Source organism: Gouania willdenowi, chromosome 4, assembly GCF_900634775.1.
Source record: "Gouania willdenowi chromosome 4, fGouWil2.1, whole genome shotgun sequence".
Taxonomy (NCBI): Eukaryota; Metazoa; Chordata; class Actinopteri; order Blenniiformes; family Gobiesocidae; genus Gouania; species Gouania willdenowi.
Window position 1 is genome coordinate 17,360,697 of NC_041047.1, and position 27,788 is coordinate 17,388,484.

Sequence of the window (27,788 nt, forward strand, 5' to 3'; positions counted from 1 at the left end):
CAGTCACTGCTCCGTTAGGTATCATGACTGATCTTAGAAAGTAGCTCATATGGACACAGTTCTACAATATTAAGCCTTTACCACAGTTTACGTACAAGTTTTCACATTTTCATAATAAATGATCGACTTGGATCTAGTCACTAACAGGAACTGGACCTGATCTCCATTCAGATGACCTGAACAATGGGTCTGAGTGATCAGGGTGTTTAGCTTCAAGCCACCATGTGGTCATATCCCCTTTGCCCTGTAGAAAGACAGCACAGGCAAATTAGAGTGAGGAAAGAAACTGTTTTCTTGCTACAAATGTTTGTATCAAAAATTATTTAGACAAAGTCATTATGGTTGGATCGGATACAGCGAGTGTAGCAACTAAGGCCTCCTCTGAGTGTCAAAACAGCAGCTATGTTTCCCCATGGGGCAAAAGAACCAACCTCACCCCTATCATTACACAGGCCGCACCCAAAAATCAGGTTTTGTGTCACAATGTGAATAAAAGCATGTTTAAAAGGTGGAAAATTGGACACTTCCCAAGAGATAAAAGGAGGGGAAAAATTATATAAGACTCTTTTCTCAAGATTTACTAAAGCTTTTGTATTTTCAATGTAACCTAAAAAGTGTAAATATGTAGCCAAAATAACTGAAGAAGCCCTACAAGCCTGTGTGTGTGTGCGTGTGTGTGTACGTGCGTGCGTGCGTACGCGTGCGCGCGCGCTCCAACATGATTAAATGTTCAGTCACCACAACAACCAACATGAACATGAGCAGGAATGTGCTGAGAATCAGTGTTTTGTTTCTGTTCACTGTTCAGAGTCACACTAGGAAAGTCTGGATTCTCTATAAAATAAACACACACTGTATGATTCCATCTCTGTGTATAGGTGCATATATGTGAGTGCTATTTATTTACCTTTACATTCAGAGTTCCTCTGCAGGTCAGAATATATCCTCGAAGAGTATGAAGTAACTCAGCTGTGGATCCGCTCACCTGGATCTTAAGGGCTAGGAGAAAAATAACAAGATCATTCAAATATCATCTTCCTTAATTGGTAAATATGATCCTAGTCTCTATACCAGAGGTAGGCAACTTCTATCAAAGTGGGGCCACAATAATGTGTTTGTTTGGTCAGAGGGTCCCATGATCAACATACATGTCAGCATTTAGATTTAGAATAATGAGCGATCTGAGCATTAATACAGGAAAAAAACAAAGACTTTTGATAGTAATTGTGTGTTTTTCTCTCACTCTGTGTATGTTTGTTGTTGTCTCGCTTGTTGTGAAGCATTTTGTGCATTTCTGTTGTCCGTTTTTTTTCCCTGTAAAATATATGTTTTTGGAGTCATATTGTGTATTTGTGTTGTCTTATTCTGTTTTTTGGAGTAATGTTTGTGTATTTCTGTTGTCATTTTGCTTGTTTATCAATACTGTGTAATTTGTCATGCTTTTCTTGTGTTTTTGTGTCATTTTGTTGTCATTTTCTGTAATTTTGTATATTTTCCTGAGTCATTTTGTGTTTACTGTTGTCGTTTTGATCATTTTTGTAGTAGTTTTGTGTGTTTTTCTCTTGTCTTTTAGTGCATTTTCCTGTAATGTCGTAATTATTTGTGTATGCATACTTCATTTGTTTTGTGTATTTTTTGGTCATTTTGTACATTTAATTTGGGGGCCACAAAAAAATTACACCAAGGGCTGAATGTGGCCCCCGGGCCTTTCGTTGTCTATGTCTGCTCTATACTGTTAGTTTTTTTGTTCATATTTATGATAACCCCAATACCAGTAAAAGAATACATTTTGGTACAAAAACCAATAAAAAATATTGACCCTCTCATTGTCTTATTGACCTTCACTTTTTAAATCAGCATAGCTATACGCTGCATGACAAAATAAGACATTTTCTTTTTAAAAAATACAATAAATTATATTATGAATTGATTAATAATGTTGTCTAGTAACAATTGAAATGTCAGATGTTAAAAAGAAAATTGTGCAGCAGTTCTTTAAAGAAGATATTCCATAAATAAATCCCCCCTTTCTCTCCCAACACAAAAACAAACCACCCTCTTTTCCACTGTGATACTTTTATTACCTTCACTTGTTGACTCCATTCGTGAGGCTGTGTTGACTGTATCCCCAAACAGGCAATAACGAGGCATTTTGGTACCAACCACACCAGCGACGACAGGTCCTGACAGGTTAACCAGCACCAGCATTATAATCCGTGTATTTAATTACATTTTCTTTGCCCCGAAGGTTAAAACTCTGATGTAAGACATAACAGGTGAGGCCAGGTGCGCCACTACAAAAGCTTTTGAGGCGTGTAACCTTAAATTGGTTTGTTAAACTCAAAGCAAATCTATACATGCAGAGAGACAAGATGATGAAATAGAATCACAACAAAAAATAAAAATAAAAGGGACTTTTCTGTTGTTTTGATTCATTTTTTAACAAACTTAACTTTCTCATGGGTCAATACAGAAAATTGTCCGTTAAATAAAGTTTAACTAGACCAAAGTGTCAAACTCAAGGCCCCCGGGGCCAAATCCAGCCCTTTAGAGCATCAAATTTGTCCCACTCGATAAAGTAAAACATGATAGATAAAAACATGAAACGTTTTGTAAATTACTAACTAATTTACATAACTAGTTAGTAGTTTTGTAAATCAGTTAGGGCTGTGATATCTCAGTAGTAGATACCCCAGCCCCTCCAAATACACAAAATTAAAATCAACAATATTTGCAGAACTCAGTTTTCAGCTTCTTATATCACATGACGGCAGTCATTTCTAATGTCAAATTGTTGAAAGGACTAAATTTTTCCAAAATCTTGCAAATTTTCCTGAAATTATCCTATGAAATGATTCCCAAAATCAGCTAAATTTCAGTGAAGGTCCTGCAGGTACTGATCATGTATGTATCATTTGTATGTAGAAGTGCAAACCATGGCACTTTAATATTTAATTTTATCTTTTTCCCACAAAATAATTGTGACCCACTAAGGCTGAAACTGGTCCGTGTTTGGCCCCTGAACTAAAATGAGTTTGACACCCCTGAACTAGACATTGTCACTGTGTCAGAGTAGAGTCTGCTAGAAAGCTTAAACCCGTACCTGAGTGGATACCCGCGCGGATCTTCAGCTGTGTGTCGGGCTTGTGGGGGATCTTAAATGTGTGGCAGACACTGACGAGATCCAGAGCCATGCTGGCTATCTCTCCAGCATGATTGATGCCATTTTCTTTGGGGACTCCTGAAACTACCATATCTGAGGAAGACAAAACCAAAAAGAAAAAAGACTTAACGTTGGCCAACCTTGAATGTGTGGGTCAATAGATTATCTGTGAAATGTTGCCCGAACGAAGGATAGTCAACTGACCACAGAGAGTAGGGCTAGGCCTAGATTTACTGAAAGTCAGTGATTACTAGAGAAAGCTGGAGTTCAGTCATATAAACCAGTAGTTAAATTAATACAAACTATAAAGGCTCTGACCAAGAAGTGTCTTAATCAACAGTAGAGTGAAGTTCCCTTGTGTTAGGTACTAAAGTGAAGAACTACCCTAAAAAATGGTGGTTTATTGGTGCAAGTCACACTGAAATTGCGTGGAGAGTGAGACATAATCATAATGTGAGTTGTTTGAGTGTGAAGGGGTGACAACTCACAAGCATCGCCTATTGTTTCTACTTTGTAGACGTCGTAATTATCAATGATGTCATCAAAGGTGGTGTAAAGCTGGTTGAGAAAGTCAACAACCTGATACGGGGTGCTGGCACCGGAGAGCTGAGTAAAGCCGACGATGTCACTGTCACAAAGAAACAATGCGCCTTTAGACATGGATGCACGAATCTAATTATTATCAATATTTATTCCTATAATCAAAACCTAACTCTAAATCAACAAAGAAATCTCACTGACTTGACTTGAATTGACTCTCATTGGCAATGACACACCTGAAATAGATGGTAGCATTGGAGAAGGTCTGAGCTTCAGCTGTTTGTCCTTGGCGAAGGTCATCAGCCACTGGTTTTGGTAACATACCTGTACAAATTGATAGTGATCAATAGATAATTATATGTATCACTATATGTTATACGCCAGACATCCATGTAAGATAATCAAATCATGACCAAATATTCCAGGAAAGCAGAACTGGAAGGACAAAAAATGTCAAAAAAACGACTATAATCACCACTGTAATACTGTCTACGCTGAGTAGAGTTTCAATATAAATCACTGGGGAGCATAGAAAGTTTTTACTCGTTTGCCAATAGATGGCAGTGATCACATGTGACTGTGGCTCCCAACACACAGTGCACATTTAAAGGTCAAAAGTGCACACTTGAGCTCACCCATGGTTGTTTCAGGCAAGCATTAGTCTCGACATAGAGTATTAGGGTGAAATGTTGTGGAAAAATAACAAGTATGCAATTTTTTATTTTTTTTTTTTGCATAAAAAAAATCTAAATGATAAATGCTTCCAGGGGGGAATTCCTTTTTTTTAAGTGTGTAAAAAAAAAGTTGAGTGATGTCAAGTGAAATGACTTCATCCATCCATCCATGACTTATTTGCGTTAACATACAACAGTGACAATTAAAACCCATAAAACCATGCTTTGTTGCATCTTAGTTTTTATGAACTGTATTTCTTTCGCTTCTTTCATATTTTCTCAATTGAATTTAAATTGAATTAATAACGCATCCGATGGGCATTCACACTTACTGTACAAGAGTTGATCAGTCTTTTGTTTCTCTTGCAATAAGTCCTGAGTCCTCTCTGCGACAATGGCCTCCAGGTGTTTGCTGTACTTCTCCATCTGTAGTTAAAGAAACCATGAGTCTAAATAACAAACAGAGCATCATGTACACTTGGAAGAGCTCTGTCTGGCTTTAGAGGGTCATACCAGGTTCATCATCATGTCCACAGGGCTGATTTTGAGGGGATTCATCTTTTCAAGCATCTTCTTCACCTGCTCAAATGTGGGCCTTAGGGCAGCGTTGTGGCACCAGCACTTCTTGATTAGCTTTAAAAGTTTGGTTTTTAGAGGAAAATGTTAACAAGTTCAATGTTAAGAAAGGCAATAAATGGAACTTCTTTGAGTCAATGTTGATTTGGGTAAACATGCAAAAACAACATTTCACCACTGACCTCACTATAGTCTGCTTGACTGGGACAGTTGGTGTCAGCTTTTCCTGCTTTGATTTCAGGTAAGGGCGGACGCCAGGCGATGTCCACCTTAACGCCATCACTGTGGTCCTGTCAGATTGCACCGCCGGTTACATAGTGCACTTTAAAAAAAGGCTGTGGCTATGGATATGTTAAACGTATCCATAGACTGCCACTCAGTGCATACACAGCGCCCCTCATTGGCCAGTTTAGGTGACGTGATAGGTGCACCACGTGACTTAAATTTCAGTTGTACTTTAGGTTTTAATTATGTTTAGCTAGCCCGCTAATCCTTTTATTTTAGCCCTAACCCTAACCCTAACCCTAACCCTAATCCTATCCTTAACCCTAACCCAGGAAAGAGCCTTAGACCACCCGGTCAATCTGACACAGTGAAAATACAGGAACATTGTGCTTAAGTAGAAAAGGTCCGGCAACATAATCGGTCGTACCCATAGTCCCGGGGGCTATGGGTACGTTTAACGTATCTCTAGACACTTTATTTAAAAAATGAGGGTAAAGGTCCTCGTAGTGTGTGTGATGGACATACGTACTAAAATGAGGTCAGAGCGAGTTGCAATCTCAACTAGAATCATTGAAAAGCTGTAGAGAGAGGGGAAAAAGCACAGACAGATCAAGCTAATTGAAAGTTTGCTGTTAAAGTGCTTGCACATGGATACTAAAACCAACCTGTAGACGTCTGCTGCTGGTGTCATACTAGAGCTGCATCCAAGCACCACCTCTGGAGCACAATACATAAGGTTCATATCCCCACAAGTGAAGCCGTTACTGAAGGCTTCAAAGTCTTCCTCTCTGTAGGTCGTGAGCCCATAATCTGAACCCAAATACACAACGTATCACTCGTTATCCTCTATATTATAGCGTTAACTTTCTGCTGGTGTGGATCAAACTGTGCGTGTCTTCTTTGTTGGTGGTGCAGTTAGTCTGAGGGCAGGCGATAGCTCTTTACCTGAGATTTTGCACACCCAACGGTCATCAACAACACAGTTCCTTGAGTGAAGTCTCCCATGAAATATCCTGTGTTGGTGCAGGTATGACATTCCACGGGTGATGTCGGTGGCAAACGACAGCCTAAATGAGAAAATCTGTTACTCACAATGTTTGTTTTCAAAATTAAGTAAAAATATGTCAAATATTTCTGTTCAACACTACAAAAAACACATGTCTCGGTTTCTGTAAACGACAATAAAAGGACGATGATATATGATGAATAATAGATTTTTGTGTAATTGATCACTTATATATTGACAAAACCATGTTTATTGGTCTATTTACAGTAACTAAAGCAATTTCTAATATGACTCATTTAAATGAATCTTAACAAAAATAAGCATACTGCAGTAGTATTTGTGAACACTTCAGCGTGCTCCCACAACTATTTGTTTATGTGAAAAAAGGGTCAGTGTGTTGCTTGTCCATCAGCTATTGATGTTGGATAAAATTTGTGATTTTGTTGAAAAAAAGTTGACAACAACTCCGTGTTAATTTTGTCGACTAAAAATAGTTTTCATCGACTACATTTTTTTAAAAATGATAATGACTTTTTTTTTTTTTTTTTAATCATGTTAACAACAACGACATCAAAATGTATATATATATATTTGTTGACTAATAAAAACCAAATTGTAATTTCATCACATAAAATCAGAACTCAAATGCATGGGGTCTTACACATTGACCACATCAAATCTATCTGTGTGTATTTACAAACATTAATGTAATAGATACCAAATTTATAAATGATAATTTAATCTTTAAAAAAAATGCATAAACTCTTATGCTTTATATTTTAGTTGACTATATCTTTAACAGATTTAGTCGACTTAAATCTTAATGCCATAGTTGACAAAAACTACACTATAATGGAAATAGTGATGACTAAATTTTGACTAAAACTAAGTTGCATTTTAGTCAAAAGACTATGACTAAAACTAAATCAAAATTTGCTGTCAAAATTAACACTGTAAGGACAATACAAAGTAATGGGCCCACAACCTCAAAACCAGCTTCTTTTCCAAGCCATTAATACAATCTTAGAGTTGTACAATATATTATTTTTTTAAGTGCAGCTGAGCTGAGTGCAGTGAGATTGTTTGTAAAATGTTAAAAATGTGGCTTTTGTGTCCACCTGAAGCCCCAGTTGATCGGTATGTCTTCATTCAGCAGGACGTCGGACAGACTTCCTTTGGGGCAGTGCTCAGTGATGATGGTCACAAAGGGGACCTCAATGGACCCCCCAAAAAACTTGCAGAGATTAGGGTGATCCAGTTGCCTGCAGATGAATTGATGTAAGAAGTGTGCATGAGACGTATTAAGAGGCAGAATAAAATGCTTGAAAATGACTTCCTGTGCAGGAGATTTCTCACCTCACTTCTTTCACCTCCTTCCTGATGGCTTTGGTTAGGCTGAAATTTTTCTTATGGATGTGTTTCACAGCCACAGACCTCCCATCACTACAGGTACAAGTAATAAAGCAAAGTCAACTTTATTGAAATGAACCAACGGGAGTGTGAGCACAGACTCACACTATTACTGTCACATTATTACCATGATACAAGGGTATTTTTCCATCTATATTAAAAGTCGGGTATCTTTAACTTTCCTATAACCCTCAAATGTTACTAACACATTTTACCCATGAGGTCAATCTGACCCCAATGATGTTTGCCTCCAGGAAATGATTTTCCAAAAATGTTTGACCAAGTTTGGTTTATTTTTTGAATACATAAATAACCCCTTGATAATGAAACCCTCAGGCCAAACGTTCAATTGGAATTAATTTATCTTGAATAGTTTTCATACAAATCTTCTCAAATTTACTGACAACATTAATGCCCACAATGGCATGAACCTTATTGGTTGTGGTGATGATATGACTTTCCTGCAGTGCCACCTTCAGGTCAGTCTATCTTGAAAATCTTAGTCCAAATCTTTTCTAATTTGTGGTGCACATTCACGACTTTCACAGAATCGCTGATGTTGATGTTTTTACGCTCAATCAATTGTACCCATCAAATTACGAAAAGTCATAAAATATCAATAAAAAAAGTAAACTATTATTTGTTGAATGATAAACATTGAATGGCCCCAAAGATAATAGGAGGGTTAAGGAAATTATCAGTATTATGTCTCCGGTTATGTTTATAGGTTCGTAAGTTCACATCAAAAACGCCAGTTCTGCAATTATCTTAAAAATACCAAAATTTAGATCTTCGAGTTGTTCTACTCAATTTTATAAGATTGATTGTTTTTTTAATTTCATAACATTATAAAACTTGATTTTTCTTTTCTGTTTTGTTATTCTGTTGAATAAAACATGTATATTTTTCTATATTTGTGTGCATGCAGGTATTCAGGTGTCCTACTATATGCCTGTCTGTATGGAGCCTTGTCTGAAGGAGGTGTTGACACCCGTGAACACAGTCACATCCGTGACTCGGCTGATGCAGGATTGGCTCTTGGTGGGCTGCAGACTGCCGGAGCTGGGGTCTCTGCAGCCCTGTCTACCTGCAAACAGGAGAGTCAAGCACACCATTACAAACCCTTTTACACATCATGTATATGCTGAATATTGAAACATGAAAGTCATTAATGTGTTTTTTTTTTCATGCATGGTTTGAAATTTCCTAACAGAGGTCTACAAAGTGAATTCAGGTGTATTGATCACTCATGTCTCATTTGGAAGTGAGTTTATATCATGAAAACATTGCATTCCAGGACTTTACCAAATATTATGTTCTTGTAGTTGATGATCCAACTTTCATCCCAAAACATCTTCTGTTTTTGGTACTGAAGCCACTTTAGACAGAGCAGAAATATAAACCTCAGTAATGAATGACTTACATTTCTCCAAACATTTCACAGATTGTTTATGAAAAAATAAATAAAATGTATTTGCATAAGGGGTGAATTTAGGTGTGTTTGACAAACTGACCACCAAAGTGAGGATGAAGCCACTAGTGAAGAGGGTGACAGGAAGGCCAATGGCCAACTTGATGCCAATGGACATCGGGCAGACGCCGCAGTCTGCCGGGCAGTTGAGACAAGTTTCCTCTAGCTCACAGACATCATCCCCACATACTGAAACACAGTCACACAATCATGGAAAACACACACTACAACAGTACCAAAATCAAACATCAGGCATAAAAATATATTTTAACGCACCACTAAAATGCAGGTTCATGTATTTTTTTTTTAACATTTGATGTTTTTAGTAAAAAAACATGTTTCTTTGCAACTTTACTTTTCTTTAGTTCCTACTTTTACGTTAGTTCCTGCTTTCTTTTATGTCGGTGTAAATATCTACTTTCTGAAACTTTTTTTTTTTTTTTAATCCTTTCTGCAAGGACGCTCAGAGATAGCCTACATCTGCTTATAAGACACTCCTTCAGTATGTACAATGTCTCTCAAATCTCAAGGTTTTGTTTTTTTTTTTTGTTTTTTTTACCAGACACTACAAATAATGTTTGACCCTGCAGCTGATCTATTGTTTCAAAATATAAATTGTTCTCTTTGTGAGCTGGAAATCACAAGATGCAGACTTTGTGTCAACTTTTTTAGTTGGTTGCATTGGTGGTTGGATCTACATATATTCATCTATGTGTATGGAAAGTGTTTTATGTAAGCACTAGCAGACTGACCTTGAGCACTAACAACAAGAACTTTGGATTCCAGCGCTGCATGCATGTGTCCTATTTTGATGTGGGCAATGACTGATGTGACACCCACGTGTATCAGCACCACCTAGAGTCAAAACAACACAATGATGATACACAAAAACAACAACAAAATCCCAATCAGTTTTATGTGAAACAATAAAAAACAAAAAAGCAAAATAAAAAAGTAAGTTGTTCTTGAGATCGCAGATCTGACTATATGTAATTCTGAAGAATTTATCTATTATTACTATTTGAAAACTAGTGCACGTTATTGTACAGCTCTTAGATTGGAAAGGATAATATTGTTTTGTGCACTTTGTTCCTGTCTTACATTTCGAAAATGTATCGAAACCAACATGGGCATACTATGTAGTTTTAAAATATTAATACTTTATTTATTATTTTTTGCTTCGAGAAATAAAAACACTAGAGAATATAAGAATTTGTTAAATACTAAGATAATGTGCTGGAAGGAAGAAAAAAAAACAAAACAAACAAGAAAATAGACAGATTTGAAGCAGATTAGATTTAATCTGACATACCTTTGAAGTCCAGTATTTCTGTGTCATCTTTCCTGCTTTGGAAACAGTGTGAGTCACTATTTCACCATCATCTGGGATCCAGGGGCCACAGATTCGGCCTTGTTTCTAGAAAACAGGATATGCATTTGAGATAAATACTGTAATTTAAAAACATTCCTCTCCCAATCACTGGTGTGGACATTTTCCGTAAAATGTTGTTGCGTGCAAGAATTCACAAGCATTAATGATAATATAACCAGATATCTATTAGTCACATTCCTGAATATGATGACAGAGCACTGATTCTTTTTCCTGTTCACATGGGACATGCAAATTCACACAAGCAGTTCAACCTTACATTTTAGATGACTTATCAGTATTTTTGTTAAAGGGGAAGCACCAATGCAGCCTTAGAACAATCCAAAAGTCTGTTTCTACTTAAGGCTGAAAAAAGCCCAAAGCCTCAAACACTATATGTATAAGAGGAGATGCATGAAGTGTGAAGAGGTGAATCTATATCTGACAGTATACTCACCATGAGGCCCAGAGGACAGGAATGGATGTTGGCGTGGTACACACAACAGTTCAGCTCATTTGCATTGTTCCAGTTTGATGGGCACTCGTGATCATGGCAGAATTTCTTTGCCTCAGACGCATTGCTGGAAATCAAATAAAATGAAAAACATTAATTTAACTCGTTTCAGATTATCATTCATCTTTAAATTATAGACAAGACTTTTGTGAGACTTTCACCCTTTGGAGTTCAGCGCTCCCTGAGCATGCATATGTTTCAACAGGTCATGTTTAAATTAAGTATCTATTTTTAAATTAATCTTAGACATTCTTTTCTCATGTGATGGCAGATGGTATCTGAATGCAATGCGCACCCAACCTTTTTTGGATTGTGACCCCATTTTAAAGACATTTTATTTCCAGCTCAGATATTTTCGTACATTATTATTATTATTATTATTATTATTATTATTATTATTATTATTATTATTATTATTATTAATCATAATAATAATAACTAATTTTTGTATAGAATACAGTTGTTTAAGATTACGTTTCAATTTGTAAAATATTAACAATTAATTTAAAAAATAAATTTTTAATCAGGATTTGTTTTTCAAGTGACCCCAATTAAACTGCAAGCGACCCTAAGGTTGAAGAACACTAATTGTAAACTGTGATGTGCACCATGCTCTGAATTGCGTGTACCCATAATTGACTTCGTGTGTTGCCTTTGTCTGGGACACCTGTATCAGGTGTATACTGTAGCTACCCTGCCTTCTGACCTTTAATTTAAATTGAATTTAAAAAAAAAAAAAGATATCATAAAAACAAAAAAGAATGAAAGATTGAACTGTCCTGAACGTTTTTTTTTTTTTTTTTAATCTAATGAATATAAATAAATGTAGGCTACTATCTCCAAACACAAGTATATCATTATCTTTACTTATCCCACAGTAAAGTCCAATGAGTCACCTGAGTAATAAAACGTTTTGAGCAATGTCTGTTGTCACGCCTTGTGTGCGTGCATGTGTCTGCCTGTGCAAGCATTGCAGGACTTCTGGTGTGTGTGTGTGTGTGTGCTTTAAGCTATACTCACTCACCTGAACTGGAAAATCTTGTTCTTGACAGCATAGTCATAGTAGGAATCTGATGCTGTCACTGTGTAGGAGACATTGAACTCCTCCCCTTTGGTTATTTTCTCTGGAGGACGCTTCACCCAGGCCATTTCCAGCCCTGTGATAATAACACAAGCATGGCATCTATTGACAGAACACTAAACTCAACGCATTCTGCAGGATCTTGTAGGGATGAAATGACTCCTTGCAAGATCTCCAAAGGTATTAAAAAACATAGATATTGAAACACTGATAATATACTGCGGGAAAGCCCCTAATGTGTACAATACCTGTTAAGGTTATCAAACTTACCCCCACAGCTTATCATGTTAAAGTCATTTGGACTGCTGATTGGCCAGCAGTCATATTCTGTATTATCCAGATCGTGCCAGCAATTTATCCCCTGCACACAAATCAAACAGCAGCTTTTATAATGTCTATTTTATAATGTGTACATAATCAATCAGAAGAAGCAAATGGAGATCTAAAATCTGCACACCTGAGTTTCAGGCAAATGGAGCAGCAACTGTTATTAATTATGACAGTGGTAAACAACCCATAATCATGCAGGTTAATCATTAAAAAAAAAACCTAGATGGTTAAAATTATCCTTGCTTTAGGTCTATGATAAACTGTGTTTGAGGAGTAGGTGCCCAAACAACACTTTCTACCTTTTCCGTTTAAAAAAAACTATTTTTAATTAATTGCGTGGCTTTTTTTAAAAAAAAAAAAAAAAAAAACATTAAAATTGTTTTTATTTATCTTTTAAATTAGCTCAATAGTTTTTAGCAAAACTATGGTTAGTCATCATAACGTCTTAATATTTACGAATTTAGCTTAAGTCACAGGAGTCTTATGAGCTTTTGACCACTTTGCGTTCCTTGTTGTTGTTTTTCTCAGTCATTTTTCATTTGAACTTCATAAAAAAAGTTATGATTTAAATAACTCCAGAAAACAACCAGCAAAACCCTGCTGCAGCAACAAAGTGCAGAATGAATAGAATAATACATCAATATTTCTATTGCTGTATATTTATATGTTGCTGCATATAGAAATAGATTAACTATGTAAAGAAAACCCAAAGCCTTTAACACTGCTGTTTCCTCTCAGACATGTAATACTTTCGGTTCCAAAACTCACCCGTTTACTTTCATCCATATAGAATTTCGTTTCTCTATAAATCAGCGATTTTTCTCCCAGTGTGAGACACTCACCAGCAGGAAACACAGACAGAGGGATGCTGCAGTCCATAAAGCCATTGTGACTTCTGTTCTTTTGTGTCCAAACTCACTCTGACTGACTGACTGACCTTTGTGTTTTCATTTGTGAGTTGTTGTTGTTTTTGTGCCACCCTAATAATGCTACCTCACCACTCTCTGATTTTTCTATCCTCTTGTTCTTTAAAGCTCATCTGTCTCTGAAGTCTCTCTTTTCTATAAATGTCCAATCAGTGGAAGAGGTCCTTCAATCACTGTTTGAGTACATCCTCATTAACAAAGAGCTTCCGTTCACCTTCAGTGTGTACCAGGTCAGCGTTGCAAGCCCACCTGAGCCCACCTGAAGACACCCAAAAGTAGGCTACAGAGGAGAGGTCACAGAGTTCATTTCAGTTTTAACCAGACAGCGTGTGCTGTGGAGTTCAGCATTGTTTTCAGATAGAAAGAGGGTAGGTTTTAGAATCTAATCTTTTCATTTCTCCCTTACTTTGGTCTTCATAAATATGTATAATTAAGATAACAGGGTACGTTTTGGTTCGATTTCTGACTTTACCAGTCCATGGCTTTCTATGAGTTATTGTACAACACATAAAACCTCAAGTTGTCCCACATAAATGACTCTATCAAAGGATCGGCAAAGCAGTGGTGTTAATAAAAGTTATCTCTAAAATGTACATTCTTCTTTAAGAATTTAAAAAGTGTTGCATGGTGAAACTTAAACATTTCCGATCTTTTTAAGTGCCTGCTAGAATTGATAGCCCTCCAGACTATAGAGTACCTATGAAGTTGCTACAGTTTCAGAAAGGTTGGCGACCCCTTTTCTAGACACTGAGAAACGCTCATGGTGGAGAATCAATTTAAGGGTTAGGGCCATGGTTAGGGAGTCAGTGTAGGATCAAGCAAGTGGGAAAATAAGACTGCATCTGCCACCACAACTTGGCCCGTCTGGCCGTAGTCCTGTCTCGTATTTGTAGATTGACTTCTTCTGCCATTTTAAAAATTTAGGGAACAAACAGGTTTGTAATGTAATGTGTCACACCACAACACTTTTGAGCATCTGTAAGATTAAATTGGTCTTTAAAGAAAGCCTGATTACAGCACAGCTGTGTTAAATAGGTGGCCCTGCCCACAGTTTACAGTTCATTTGTTTAGGAATGCTAAAGTATGAAGTGTTTTTACAGCAAGAGCCATACTGCTTTAATCAAGTTAAACCTCAACAAGCAAAATCCTACTAAATGTTCTTTCTCTTAGAACAAAATGTCAAATGTGGGGTTATGATTGTTGTTTAATACATTGTAATCTGATTGTTTAACATGTGATTAGGGTTTCCATAAAAACAGATTAAAAACAAGCTGAGGAACATTAAAAGCAGATGAAGGTTTGTAGTTGAAAAGAGTCAAACATATAGTGCTGCATTTCCAGCATGTCATTGCGTGTAAACTAGAGAGGAACTTGGAAGGCCTTGCAGAGCATTTGGTGCAAACTGCCCCAATCTCCCAGGGGATCACCAAACTGTCACATTATTTCATCTATTGTTTCGTGTGTCCCAACACGATTTCCTCATTTTTTCATAATGCTTGGAACAACATTTTTTACAGGTTTCTTGAACAGGGGCAGGGGCTGAACTGTCTCGTGATTAAAGGTGCAGTCCGCAACTCTCAGATCCCTCTCTCCCCCTCCCTCCCCGCTGCTCTCTTGCCCTGCCTCCAAACTTTCCAAAGTCCCTCCCTCAGAGGAGCTAACAAGCTAACGTTAGTTCAACAGCAACATCACAGTAATATACTGTAACATGCTCTTTTAAAAGCATATTACTGCAATGCTTCGCTCTCTCAATGTGCACACACCTCAGCAGCAGCAGCAACAACACAGTGTCACTTACAGCAGCCCAAACAGAGGCTGCTGCCCACACATGAACAACACATGCACTACAGAGTTCTAGCGTAACAATTACAAATCAAACATAAAGTAAATCAAGCAGCAGTAATTATTTATTGTTGCTTGATTTACTTTCAAGCAGAAAAGTCACCAATTCCATCTTCTCCTCCAGACCATACACTGTAAAAAAGACAGCACTACAGCCCGGGAAAGGGGCGGGGCCTGTGAGCAACAGCTGTCAGACAGCCCATCAAACACAATCCTGGCTCTGATTGGTTCTTTTTGCTCGGTCGCGGTGCATTCTGGCAATCTGCCAAAAGCTGCAGGGGCAGCAGGGGGGGACTCAATGAGTCTGTTTTTTTCACGCAAACTACTAGTTTGATGTAAAGCTGTCCTTACATAGTGACAGCTTTAGCAAATATGACAAAAAGTCACTTTTATAAGTGATTTTAAGTCGGCCAATCACGTTAGTGCCAGCTCAGGAAGATACCTGCACTCCCTTTTCAGATTTGACACCGACTTCCTACTGACACTATGCCACCTGCCTGTGTGCTTGGTTCCAGGAACTTTACTTGTGACTCCAACTTAGAATAAATTACACTGAGAAATATAACTACTCTTGCCATCTGTCCTCGAGGTGTTCAATAAAAGATCTGGGAAGAAGGTAGAGAAAAACCTTACAGTCTGTGTTTGTATACCATTATTAATAAGACACACACACGCACACACACACAAACTGTTGGCATAGAGGCATGGCAAGATAATGAGGATCTAGCTTAGGAAAAACCACCTAATTAAAGCTCATCCACACTGACAGGTGCCACACCCTATGGCTACAGGGAAATATTGACAGAAACCTTGTCCTCGCCCAGATTATTGATTAGTTACTCTCATTAATTGTTTTGAGTAAAGTGTTCCCTATGCTAATGGACCTGTGGTGGGCTTTCTACCCTGATTAGACAAACATGATGTTGTCTAATGACCATGACCTTGCCACACAAATGATTCACATTTGCAGGATTTAAAAACAACAATTGATATATTACAAATAATAGCTTCCCCTCCCGTGTAGCCAGTTGCAGGATCTTCTCTGCATAAGTCAGTAGCCAAGTTTCAAATAACTTTGACGCATTGTCACCATGCACAATGAAGAAGTCCGATACATTTTTAAAAATGAAAAACATTTTTAAATCTAATTCAATGTGGCACACTAAAACGTTATAAACAATGCATCCTCATCACATGTAAAAATCTTATTTCCCTCATCTTACCATGCCATTGGTCATTGGTGAGGGAACTCTTCGATGATCTGATGGATGGTCCAATTGTTGTCCATGATGCACTTGGCCCTGTAGATGGAGGGGTTGAAATTCAAAATGGTAAAAAGTTTTGATGTTCATATTGAATTTTAAACTGTTCAATATTTTCTGTTTTGAATCATGTAAAGCACATTGAATGAAATGTGCCATACGAATAAATGTTGCCTTTTTTGTGCATTATAACGCAGTTGGCCACCGTAGTCTCAAGGCAATGAAATGAGCGGTGCAACAACATTGGTAAACAACACACATGGAAATGGAGCTGGCTATATTATCAAGGACGTATTGCCAATTTCCACCGTAGACTCCGAATCATTCCTACGCATCGTAGAAAAAATTCCGGCCAAAACCGGCATCAAACTGCCACAGAGAAAAACAAAAATTTAAGTTGATAGGAAAAAGAGTTGTTTTATTTTATAAAAATGTGGTTGTATGTGTAGTAAATAAGTTTCAATGTGCATAGTGTTAAAAAAAAATAGAATACAACAAGATTTAAAAAGGGACTGTTGCATTTGATTGAATTTTTAATGTGGAACATGCCAAAAGAATAGAATTAGGCTGGAAGGTCTACTGTTTAATATTTTGTGCGTCACATTTTTGTGTAAAGTAATTAAAGTACCTAGTTAATCTTGAAAATAAGTATTCAGTAAAGTAACTAACCCTAACCCTAACCCAAACCCTACCATAATATGTAGTGAGCACAAACCTTTTAGGAAGTATCTCCTAGTACATAATACATATCTATATACTGGCAGTCTATCCGTTTGAAAGATGACGTTACCGGAGCTTTCTACACAAGTGTAATGTGCCTCTGGCCGAAAGATTCTTCCCTCTGCTGCTGTATGTTTGAATCCCACATTTGACATATATATATACGGTATATGTACGGATAGACTGTCAGTTAATGACACATATTACGTACTGATAGCCACTGCCAACCTTTTACTGCTCATCTGCTTTGGCACGAGGATGCTCAGTCAGACTCCAGGTAATCTGTGTGAGCACGCAGCGGGAAGAGAAGCATGTACCTCGTGGTGATGGAGCATGTCTATCTACGTGATGACTTTTGTCACACAAATCACCCAGGTGCTGGGTCAAACAATGTAAATTGGTTGATGGATTTAGACTCAGCAATAGCTACACAAAAATAACCCAAAACCCATTTTGTGTTATTTATTTCATAACCCTGCGGTTGAGTAGATGAAATAACCTATAGCTGTTTTTAGAGTGTACGACGAGGAAAAAAACTTCCAATCAGTTTGAAATTCTTTCCAAGCAGCACGTAACATACGAGGAAATCCTGTTGACGCGCACAAAACAATAGATTCCTTTCTTTAAGTCAGTTCCACGATCCCCCGTGAGACTGGGCTGTGCAAACAGACACAGCGTCTGAACATATAGAACAGACGGTAACTAGCGCCACAATGCTCAGTGCATTGATCTTGTTATTAAGAAAGGTTGATTTATATTTTAACACTTCCCTTCAATGTCAACTCAAACAATATCAGGTGAACTTGGAGTTCACTCATACATTAATATCCTGTGTGTTGGTTCCCATCCCAACTTCCATTGGGTGCTTTACATCGTGGACAGGACAAAGACAACATGTCGTCTTCTCCATTTTTTTCTTCTTTTTCCAGTTGTTGCCTTCAGGGATCGCCACAGCGAATCCTCAAGTGATTTGCATGTTTATTTTGTTATACTGTAGGTTTCATGTTGGATGCCCTTAATAATGAAACCCTCTACAATTATCCAGGCTTGTGCCCATTGAGGTTGCTGGGCCAACAAATGTTAATTTTATTTAAAGGTAACGGGCCTTTGCAACAACTCATGGTGGAGTTCAAACCAGCGAACTGTCGGCTTTCTTAACCATTGTGCCACCACTCCCCTACACTTCCAACAAAATGACTTACTTTAATGATCTAAATTACAGATTTTTAAACTGTAGGATCAAGTCTATGAATGTAGATTTGTCTTTATTATTCAATAAAAAAAACATTTTTTTCAATCAAAAAAAATCACTTTAATCTTTAATTTTCAGGTAAAGAAAAAATTATATTTATTTTTGATTGAAGTAAACTTTTTTTGATTGAAGTGATTCATTCATTAAGTTTTTTTTTTTTTTTTGATTGAATAATAAAGACACAAATCTAGCTCCATACAAGTCATTGTCCAGAGAGAAAACCCAAGTGTCCACGCAGGGAGTCAAACCAGGGGCCTTCTTGCTCTAAACCATTAGCATAACCATGTCCATTCTCTGTGTCCTGTTATAAAGGATTGAAAGAACACTAGAGGTCATCCATGAATTGCTCTGATGAGAGCAAATCAACCTGAAGTACCCTGTGGAAATCCCTGGTGATGGTTCTTCATCAGCTGCTGACTGCATCTTAAATTATAGCCACACACTCCTTTTAACAGAGGCTGTACGAGTAGGAAAAGTGGAAGCTCTTATATTGTAGACAAGCAGTCAGTATCATTAAAACATCAACATGAAGGACCTTTGAGAAAAAACTGAGGATCACTTCATGTGGTTAATTTTAAGGTGCTGATTGCAAAAGTCTGATAATAATCCCTACTTTATATTAATTTACATAATATGGCATCAACATGATGCAGTGCATGATAGAATATAAATAGGACATTTTTGTTTAATCCAGATTTGCTTATACTCATATACTTTACGTGGATGGATTTTTGGAGGCATTTGGCTTGTTTTGAGAGCATTGCTTGTAAAAGCAAACTATTAGGGAACATGAGCTGGATTTTGGTGGTAGACCAACAAAGCAGACAAAGTGGACAGGAGTTCATTGTGTCCAAAACAGTGTTTGATGTAAACATTTGTCTTGGTTGTGCATGCATTCCTGATTTATGAAACATCATAATGTAGTGGTAGTGAAGAAGGGGATGCATCACGTTATGTTAACGCACTTGTTTACTTTCGGGGGTCTGATTTGGGACTTCGGTTTGACAATATGGCATAGCTACGTGGGACACGGATTTTTCCTTATAGAAACCTATCTGAGAGCTAAGCCTACTGACTGTTTGGAACATAGTTACCAATATTTTGCAATTTATATTTACACTATAGTATATTTATTGATCATCACCAAAATTTTGAACCTCCTTTCCGAAACCCGCGTGACATTACCGCAACAGGTGTTGAATTAATGTCAATTTAATGAATAAAAATCTAGTTTAGCTTTAAAATGTGTGTGCACAATATATACTTTATGCCTTTCAGGTTTATCAAATAATTTTGAAAATATCTATAGGTTTCATTGAAATAACAAAACTTTTAGGTTGCAGATTGTGGAAGGTGTTGCAGTAATGAGTCTAAATCACATAAAAGTGTTCATTTAAATATATATGTCAAGTCAGAGTTTCAAGTAACTGTGCAGGACTGTCAGAAATCCAACTTCAAAAATCTATTCTTTTTTCTAATGATCTTGACGTTTTGAGATGTTTTGAGATATTTTTTTGGACTTGTTTTGGAAAATATGTTCTAAAAGGTGCACAATTCGCAGTAAACATTTTAAAATGAATGCCCACAAACACTTAAGACCTCGTTATTAATGCCTAAAAAAGAAATGTGTTTATTCTTGTCTTCTTAAAATTTCATTTTGTAACTCAATGAAACAAAAATTTAATGAGAATCACCCAGTTAGTTTTGCCGCTGATCAATGCAATGTTTATTCTAATTAGAATCAGAATGGATTTTAACTTGGAATGGAATTTAACTTGGTAGCTGCTGAGGAAAGAAAACACATCAACACACCGCGACAGCCCTTTTCGGCCTTATCAATAATAATTGTGCTTTGGGGTACATTAAATAAATTTGACTGAGATGTGCCCACAGTGGTGACCAATCTTAAGTATTCACATTTAATTTTAGTCTTCTGACAAAGTATTTTTTGATTTAGTCATCACAATTGCTTATTGGATTACATCAGATTCTTGTCTACTAAATCTCTTAAAGGTGAAAATAACTTCCACTCATGTATTTGAATTTGTATTATATGTTAAATAGTTTTGTCATCTTTTTGTTTGCATTTCCTGTATAAAAATACTATATGCATTGATACACTACAATAATATCAACTAAAGATGTATCATAGAAACAATAATTGACCAGCTTTAGATATTCAATAATGAATATTTTTACATCCAAACAGCAGCAAACATTTTGACTGACCACTCAACATTCCTCAGATAAAAACAAAGTAACTTTAATGATGACAGACACTTACAGCAGGAGCGTGCATAAATACTGTACAAGTCCACAAAAGCCTGGTTTTTTTTAACGCTGCCAGTGGTTTTAATAAATGTATAGTCATCCTCACCCACTACAGGGCCTCGAGTGTGTGTGTCCGTGTTGGCGTGCGAAGGATGTTTCAGTCGTATCGTCCTCTGTTCCTGCAGCCACATATTGTCTGCTGAGCCTTGAGCTGGATTCCAGTGTGTTGCAACATAGTTTTACAGCCCTTCCATGGTTTCGTCAGCAGGAACAGCAGCTATGCAGCACAAAGAGACGGATGTGTAAAAAAAAAAAAAAAGCATGCTACAAGGAGAACAGGTTTGCCTCCATAGGATTCTCCCATGAGGGAGTTTATCCGTTTGTTGGGAAAAGCTGACAACAGGATATTCGCAGAGGAGTGACTGTAAAAAAGACTGCTTATAATACAATGCAGGTTATGGTTGTGAAGTTACAATATGCTGAAGGTAAAGATTACAAGATCTTTTTTTTTTTTTTTTTTTTACAGGCTTGAAAAAAATACAAGTAATTAAATTCAAAAGATTTACAGTGATTTGTTTACGCAAACATTGCTTAGAAATACAAGAAAACCTTCACAAAGTGCCCTGCATAAGCAAAACATCACTTTTATAGTGCCTGACTACAAACAAGCTGCATTACAGTATTTCATGTGCTCCAGCGCCCCTGCAACCCTCATTTAGATGAAATGTGTATAGCAGATAGACGGGTTACAGGGTTACTTCAAAGATTTACAAAACAAAAAATAAAACTGTCAACATAACTCTTATTAAGCACAAATATCACCCTTCTAGGGGTAACTGTATAAATCTACAGTTGCAACACTCACAAACCTCTCAGTCACTGGTGCACAGTATCATTTATGTTTAAATAGCCTGAGGAAGTGGTGAGGAAGGCAGAGAAACGGCATTAAAACGGCCAAAGGACTCTCCATCAACATTAAACCCAAACTGAGGCCAGAAGACTATACACAATGCTCACAAAGCAAGACGTCTGTAACCCAAGCAGCCATTGTTAGTGCATGGAGCTCTCTTATCTTTATTCAAACCACAGCTCCAGATCTGAAAAGAAACGCCTGCTTTTCACTAATTGTTTAGCAAAAAAAAAAAAAAAAAGAACCGATCAAGTCAACTTCCATCAGCGTCTTCGTAGAACTCAATCAGTCAAACGTGGACACGAGTTCAGTAAAAGTTTAGACAATTGTTTCTTTTATGTCTTCAGCGTTTCCTGATCGCTTTTCATCTCCTCTGAGGTTGCCTGGCTGTTGCCGCCCGTGTCCTGACCGGAGCTCAGCGGCCGGGCGTTGGCTTTGGAAGAGCGCTGGCGGCGAGTGCCATTGCCTATGCAGCGCAGCAGATTCTTGAAGGTGGTCCACATTTCTTCATCTTTGTAGGAGTAGATGCACGGGTTCATGACAGAGTTGGCCACGGCTAGAAGCAACAGCCAGCGTTTCAGTTTCATGACGTTGCAGCTCTTACAGTTGAGGCCGTCCAGAAGCAGCACCACCAGGCCGGGGGTCCAGCAAATCACAAAGGCCCCTGCAATCAAATAAAGAAGAGATAGATTTTTAAAAAAAAATTTAAAAAGCTAATAACTGTAGCTATAGGATTATGGGCATTACTTCCTGTAATAAAGAGGTTGTTGTTAGTAAGTGGCCAATACACAACATTCATTTTTTTAATCATTTAGTTAAAGAAATCAGTCTTAACAATCACAAGAATTACAATTATCTATTGAGTTACATGTCTGTCTAGCACTAACAAAGAGAGTTGAGTTTATTCATTTCTTTATTTGTAATTTATCCAAGAGGAAGTCACACCCACAGCCCAGAAGTGAGACAGTTGAGATAGAAACTCAACATTTAACTACTTAGCTTTGGGTCTTAAAGTATAATGATCTCATAATTTAGCTTTTTTTTTCCACCAATTGTCAGAATTGGTTCATTCATAAACCAAAGACTTTAATCCATTTAGAGTCCATAACATTGGACAGAGGCATTCAAAACATAACAAAATGCAGAATCCCTCAATTATTTTTACAAGTTGTTTAAATCATTTCACTAAGACTATTCTACTTATTTTTGTGAATAAAACTCAGAACATAATGTATTGAGAAATGCACATAAACATGAGACTTTAATTAATGTACCATAGACTGTGGGAGGAAACCAAAGTTACTGCAAGGGGAGGGTTGAAAATCTTACATTATTTATTTATTGTTTGAATTATTAACACACACACACACACATTAGGGACAGACTATCATTGTTGTTGTTTAAAAAATAAAATTAAATAAAATATCTACTCCAATTTGTGTGGCAAATAACAGAAGTAGCTCACAAGGGCACTAAAGCAGCCTTCTACTCATCGACTACAAACATGTTTGGGCACAAATACCAAGTCACTGAAAGATATCTGGAACTAAGAAGAAGCAACAAGTGGCAACTTGCCTGGCATGACTGCATCTCTGCAGCTTTGTTACATCTGCAGGACAAAAACATGCTCTGTGGCTTAGCGCTGCAGTTAGTAGAACCCCTCGTTCCTTTGTCTGGTGGATACATGCAGACACAGAGTCTATTGGTTTTTCTGCTCTCGAGCAGTAAAGTTGAAAGGTTGCCTCTTTCATACGATTAGTTTCTGTTTGCTAAAGCTACAGACATTATATCACATGTCCTTGCTTTTAGAGACAGGGTTTTGTTTGTTTAAAATAAATAAATAAATAAATAAAATACTACTACTATAGAAATTCACATTTTGTGTTAACCAATTGCAGCAAACAGATCTAATAAGTGAATAAGTACAGGCTACATCTGCTTCTGAACTGGTTTGTACAGCTGCCTTCCCAGACCTAAACATCATACTCTGCAAACCCCAGATGTTTGCAGAGCATCATGTATAATATAATGTATAATGGTACCCAGGGGACAAAAATTCAGCCCTGGCATTTTGTGTCCAGACCAGCCCACTATTATCGGAGGACACCATGTAGAAGCCGTTATTAAGTCAGCGATTCTCAACATGTGGCTCCTTATGTCTTCATTTTAGATTTTATTCCCCCAGAAAACCTTAAAAAGGGGAAACTTTTTAACCACTTTTTACAACTTGCTTTGTCCCATTTTCAAAAAGTTCTGCAATTGATTTTAGACCTAAATAAAAATCCCCTTTTTTGTCCATTTTTTAAGTGACACTTTTAACCAATTTTTGTCCTTTCTTTTATTTTGTTGGCCACTTTTCATCCATATAAGTTAACTCTTGTCCAATAAATACCACTTATTTCAGTTCTTCCCTACATTTTGCCTCTTTTTGCTCCACATTTTTGCCCTTTTTCACAATTGTTTGCCACATTTTGCCCATTTAAGCGAGCCTTTGCCATTATATACCACCTGGTTCCACTTTATTTGTCCATTTTTTGGCCACTGCTTTTGGCGATTAAACTCATACGACCAACATTTTACCAAGGAAAAAAAAAAAAAAAAGGCTTCTGAGAGGAACTGATAACGTTCTCGAGTGTGGGTTTTTCTTTTGTGGGCGGGGATGAGAGGATGCTCACTGGACGCCAGTATGGGACAGTGGCCCCTACACCACATAGTCTGTGGAGCAGTTACCATGGAAATAACACAGCAGCCAATGGTGAGCAATGCTGGACGAGACCGTTACCCAAGGAGACGACGTCTATCCAGTGGTATTCACTTGCTGATAAGTGAGCGTGTGCAAACGTGAGGACATCCAGGGAAATTCTTCACACTGACAGAAAACATGCTTTTGAACACCAACAATTTGTCTCTGCTGCAAAGGAATTTTTTACTGACATAATGTACCGACTGTTTATTCTTTAAAAGATGTGTAACGTATTGCAATGAAATACACCAATAAAAGGACACATGATAATATCCTACGGCCCCATATTTGGTCAAACACACCTGAAAGAAAAACAATGATGAACTACATCGTTTTTCTGATCAGGACTTCAGTGATCAACCACCTTGTCTAAAACTGATTGTATCAATCTGTAAAAGCCAAATATTTTTTCCCCATTAAGCAAAAATGTATTCAAGATTGTTGTTCTTAAAATGATGTCATTGTAAGCTGTTTGTATGTATGGGTTTTTAAAAATGCATTGACAGATAATGTGAAGGATATTTTTCTTCACCGTGATAAATCTGAGCAGCCATTGAAAGTTAGTATTGGAAGTTTATATTATTATTATTCTTTTACACGTATTACTGTGCACTTGAAAAATGTGGTTTAGACCAGACCCCGGGGGGGCAAACAACAGACCTTTTAAAGAACAATGGCCATGTTTACATGGGAGCTTTAATTCCTCTTTAAAGCAGAATAAGAGTTAATTCATCTTTGAACTGACCATGTAAACACTCAATTCCTAATGCTACTTTAATTCTGAATTAAACTTAAATCTGGATTAAGTGGCTGGTTTATTCCAAATTCCAAAGGACAGCTGTGGTTATAATAGTAGCTTACCACCACTAAGTGTGGAGTGAAAGAATAATGCCATGTAAAGTGCTTTGGGTGATTAAGAAAGGCACTAAATAAATCCACTACATTATTATTATTATTATTATGCTTATGGTTTTTTTGCTATTATTTATTTATTAATTTATTGAATACATTTTTTTACTTTACTTTTTGGTGATATGTCCAAACATATGTTCATTAAGTTAAAGTAAAGAAGCAATGAGACAACTTAAAGCCACAGATAGTGTCTGAAGTCTTAGACAAACAGACACTGACTGGAAGTAGAATTACACCTAGATCAAAATAAACACATTGGTTCACGCAAACATTGTGACTTGCTGCCAATTCAAAGAGCAACATCAGATCTCATTGTGCTGACTCAACGCTGCATCATCCGAAATGATGACCGACATTTGTTAAGTGGCACCTACCGAGAACAACCATGACTGTCTTGATGAGCTTTATGGGCGTCCTCTTGCGGTTGATGGAGCCGCTGGTGTGTGGCATTAGAACAGATGTCTTCCTCTTGACGTAGGTGTAAATCCTCAAGTAGATGACCACCATGACGAGGAAGACCACAAGGTTGGAAACGGACCAGAAGATCAAGTAGCTCCTGCTGAAAATGGGAGCTAACTGCGAGCAGATGCTCAGGTTACAGATACAGTTCCATCCCAGACTGGGAACAGCTCCCATGAAGATGGAGATGGCCCAGACCAGCACAATCAGCAGGGTCACCCTCCTCTTGGTCAGGTTGCTGTGGACCTTCCAGCTCAGTACAGAGATGTAGCGTTCCAGAGCTATAACCAGCAGGTTAGCAAGCGATGCTGAGAGACTGACATCCAGCAGTCCTTGACGGATGAAATATTCTCTGACGGTCAGTTTCCGCGAAACCTCGCCTGTGTTGAACATGAGGTACACGTACGCAATGCCTGCGAGAAAGTCCGAGGCAGCGAGGTTGGAGAGCAGGTAATAGAAGGGGTAGTGAAACCTCTTGTTGGTGACGACAGCAGCTATGACCATGGCGTTGGAGAGCAGGATGAAACAGCAGAAGAGGGAGCCCACTACTTGGACCAGGATCAGTTGAGTTCTGTCCCATTTATCGTCACTGCCGCTCGAATTGTAGAAGAATATCATGGTCTCGTTGTAATGGCATTGGCTGGAGTTGTGCTGAGCCATTGTAGAGACAAGTCTGGAGAACAACACAAGAAGAAATTAAACCATGTGAAATCCCCCCATCTTCATACTAAAAGTGAAACTCAAGCTGTTATTAGTCATACTATCAGGCCTTGGATATGTGGCTCTTAAATTAAACATTCAGTCGTGTCAAATAGAGAACGACCCATTTATCAGTGGGGTCGATATTAGTTGTCACTGATTAATCAATAGGCTATAATGTTTAACTGATGTGTTAACTTTTTTGCTGCATGAATATTCTGTAGCTCTGCTTATTTTATATATGGCAGTGGCTATCCGTACGGCTGCCGTAGCAATATACCGACATTCTATCCGCACGCAGCGTCCCTAGTTGGCCAGTTTAGGTCACGTGATTGGTCAGTCATTGGCCAGTTTAGGTCGCGCAACTATGACTAAACCTTACCCTAAACCTAACCCTAAAAATTGTTTCCAAATTGGATTATAACCCTAACCCTAAGGTACTTCGGTAACCATACCAATAAGGACCGGGGGTTGTCCGTACGGCAACCGTACAATTAGACACTTTCTTTATATATCAGCTGGTATATCGCCTATCGATGAATACATCAGTTATCGGCAGATACTTTGGAGATATGCTTTTAAAAATGCCCATTATTGTTATCAGCATTGGGCCTAAAAATCTCATATGGGTCGGACTCTAATGTTAAACACAAGTTGACGTTAGAGCTGAAGAGTGATTAAAAAGTTACGCCAGAAATGTTTCCATACATGGCATCAAGAAGTCAACAAGACGACTTATCATAGGGAAGACTGTCATTGAAATAAATCATACAAGGGAAAAAGCCTCATACTATAATAAAGCTTAATATGAAAATGTGATCGCTCAGAATAACAATGAGGCAGTGTGTTGTGTGAATGTAACAACACAAATATGCAGCAAGTCTAGACCTCACCTTGTTCAGAATGTAAAGTTTTTCTCACTCCATGTTTAATGAAAGCTTTTTTTTTTCTTATTGAGAACAATATAACTTGTAAAACAACAACAACAGCAGCAGCACATACAATAGAAACTCCCCCTGAGGAACGCGCTAGGCAAAAACAATAAAACATTGTTTTGAAAGACAGAGACCATAAAAAAAAAAAAGGAAATTAAATAAATATCACCTTTTCTGGTGGTTGAAGCAGAAATATTGCGCTGAGGTGAGCTCACCTGTGGACTCCGTGGAGTCAGTGACCGTGTGTCAGTGGAGCAGACGCTGGGAAATGTTCGGGAACATGTTTCCTGAGTGTCCCCGGAGCCTGGAGCTCTGAGCGGAGGGAGGAGACAGACCGAGTGGAGGAAGGAAAGCTCAGCTCCAGCTTTGAAGCTTCAGGACGCTGACGTAGAGGGCGTGAATGTGGGCGAGCCTCCCACAGAATGACACCCGACTAACCAGACCCGAGCCTGGAGGGGAACGTGCCTTAAATAATAATAATAATAATAATAATAATAA

At 37.7% G+C, this 27,788-nt stretch overlaps 2 protein-coding genes across 3 annotated transcripts; both read right to left on the reverse strand.

Moving 5' to 3' along the window:
- Positions 1–133: 133 nt before the first annotated feature.
- Positions 134–20,872, reverse strand: LOC114461702 (atrial natriuretic peptide receptor 2-like). Its single transcript, XM_028443992.1, has 24 exons — positions 20,739–20,872; positions 16,351–16,428; positions 12,300–12,390; positions 11,973–12,105; positions 10,892–11,015; positions 10,378–10,482; positions 9,818–9,920; positions 9,109–9,254; positions 8,900–8,972; positions 8,540–8,681; positions 7,541–7,627; positions 7,303–7,446; positions 6,124–6,245; positions 5,844–5,988; positions 5,708–5,756; positions 5,136–5,243; positions 4,891–5,010; positions 4,710–4,803; positions 3,940–4,027; positions 3,652–3,791; positions 3,104–3,256; positions 2,085–2,183; positions 908–999; positions 134–244 (listed from the first exon to the last, which is right to left on the reverse strand). The coding sequence occupies exons 2-24, from the start codon at positions 16,363–16,365 to the stop codon at positions 134–136; spliced, it is 2,484 nt and encodes an 827-aa protein (XP_028299793.1). The 5' UTR covers positions 16,366–16,428; positions 20,739–20,872.
- lpar3 (lysophosphatidic acid receptor 3) lies at positions 20,604–27,627 on the reverse strand. 2 transcript variants are annotated; one of them, XM_028444210.1, is made up of 3 exons: positions 27,506–27,627; positions 25,572–26,329; positions 20,604–22,206 (listed from the first exon to the last, which is right to left on the reverse strand). In XM_028444210.1, exons 2-3 carry the CDS (start codon positions 26,314–26,316, stop codon positions 21,878–21,880), a joined length of 1,074 nt encoding a protein of 357 aa, XP_028300011.1. In that variant the 5' UTR covers positions 26,317–26,329; positions 27,506–27,627; the 3' UTR covers positions 20,604–21,877. The 2 variants fall into 2 exon arrangements, with proteins under 2 accessions (XP_028300011.1, XP_028300010.1); XM_028444209.1 differs by having other exon boundaries at positions 27,460–27,617.
- Between the last annotated feature and the right edge of the window lie 161 nt (positions 27,628–27,788).

Excerpts from the sequence above, each read along its gene's own strand:
- lpar3 (XM_028444210.1), bottom strand. The coding sequence starts at position 26,316 with ATGGCTCAGCACAACTCCAGCCAATGCCATTACAACGAGACCATGATA. Across the intron at positions 22,207-25,571 it reads GACAGTCATGGTTGTTCTCG|GGGCCTTTGTGATTTGCTGG; the intron begins GTAGGTGCCACT and ends ATTTGATTGCAG.
- LOC114461702 (XM_028443992.1), bottom strand. Across the intron at positions 5,244-5,707 it reads CTCGCTCTGACCTCATTTTA|GACCACAGTGATGGCGTTAA; the intron begins GTACGTATGTCC and ends GCAATCTGACAG. Across the intron at positions 3,792-3,939 it reads AATGCTACCATCTATTTCAG|TGACATCGTCGGCTTTACTC; the intron begins GTGTGTCATTGC and ends TCTTTGTGACAG.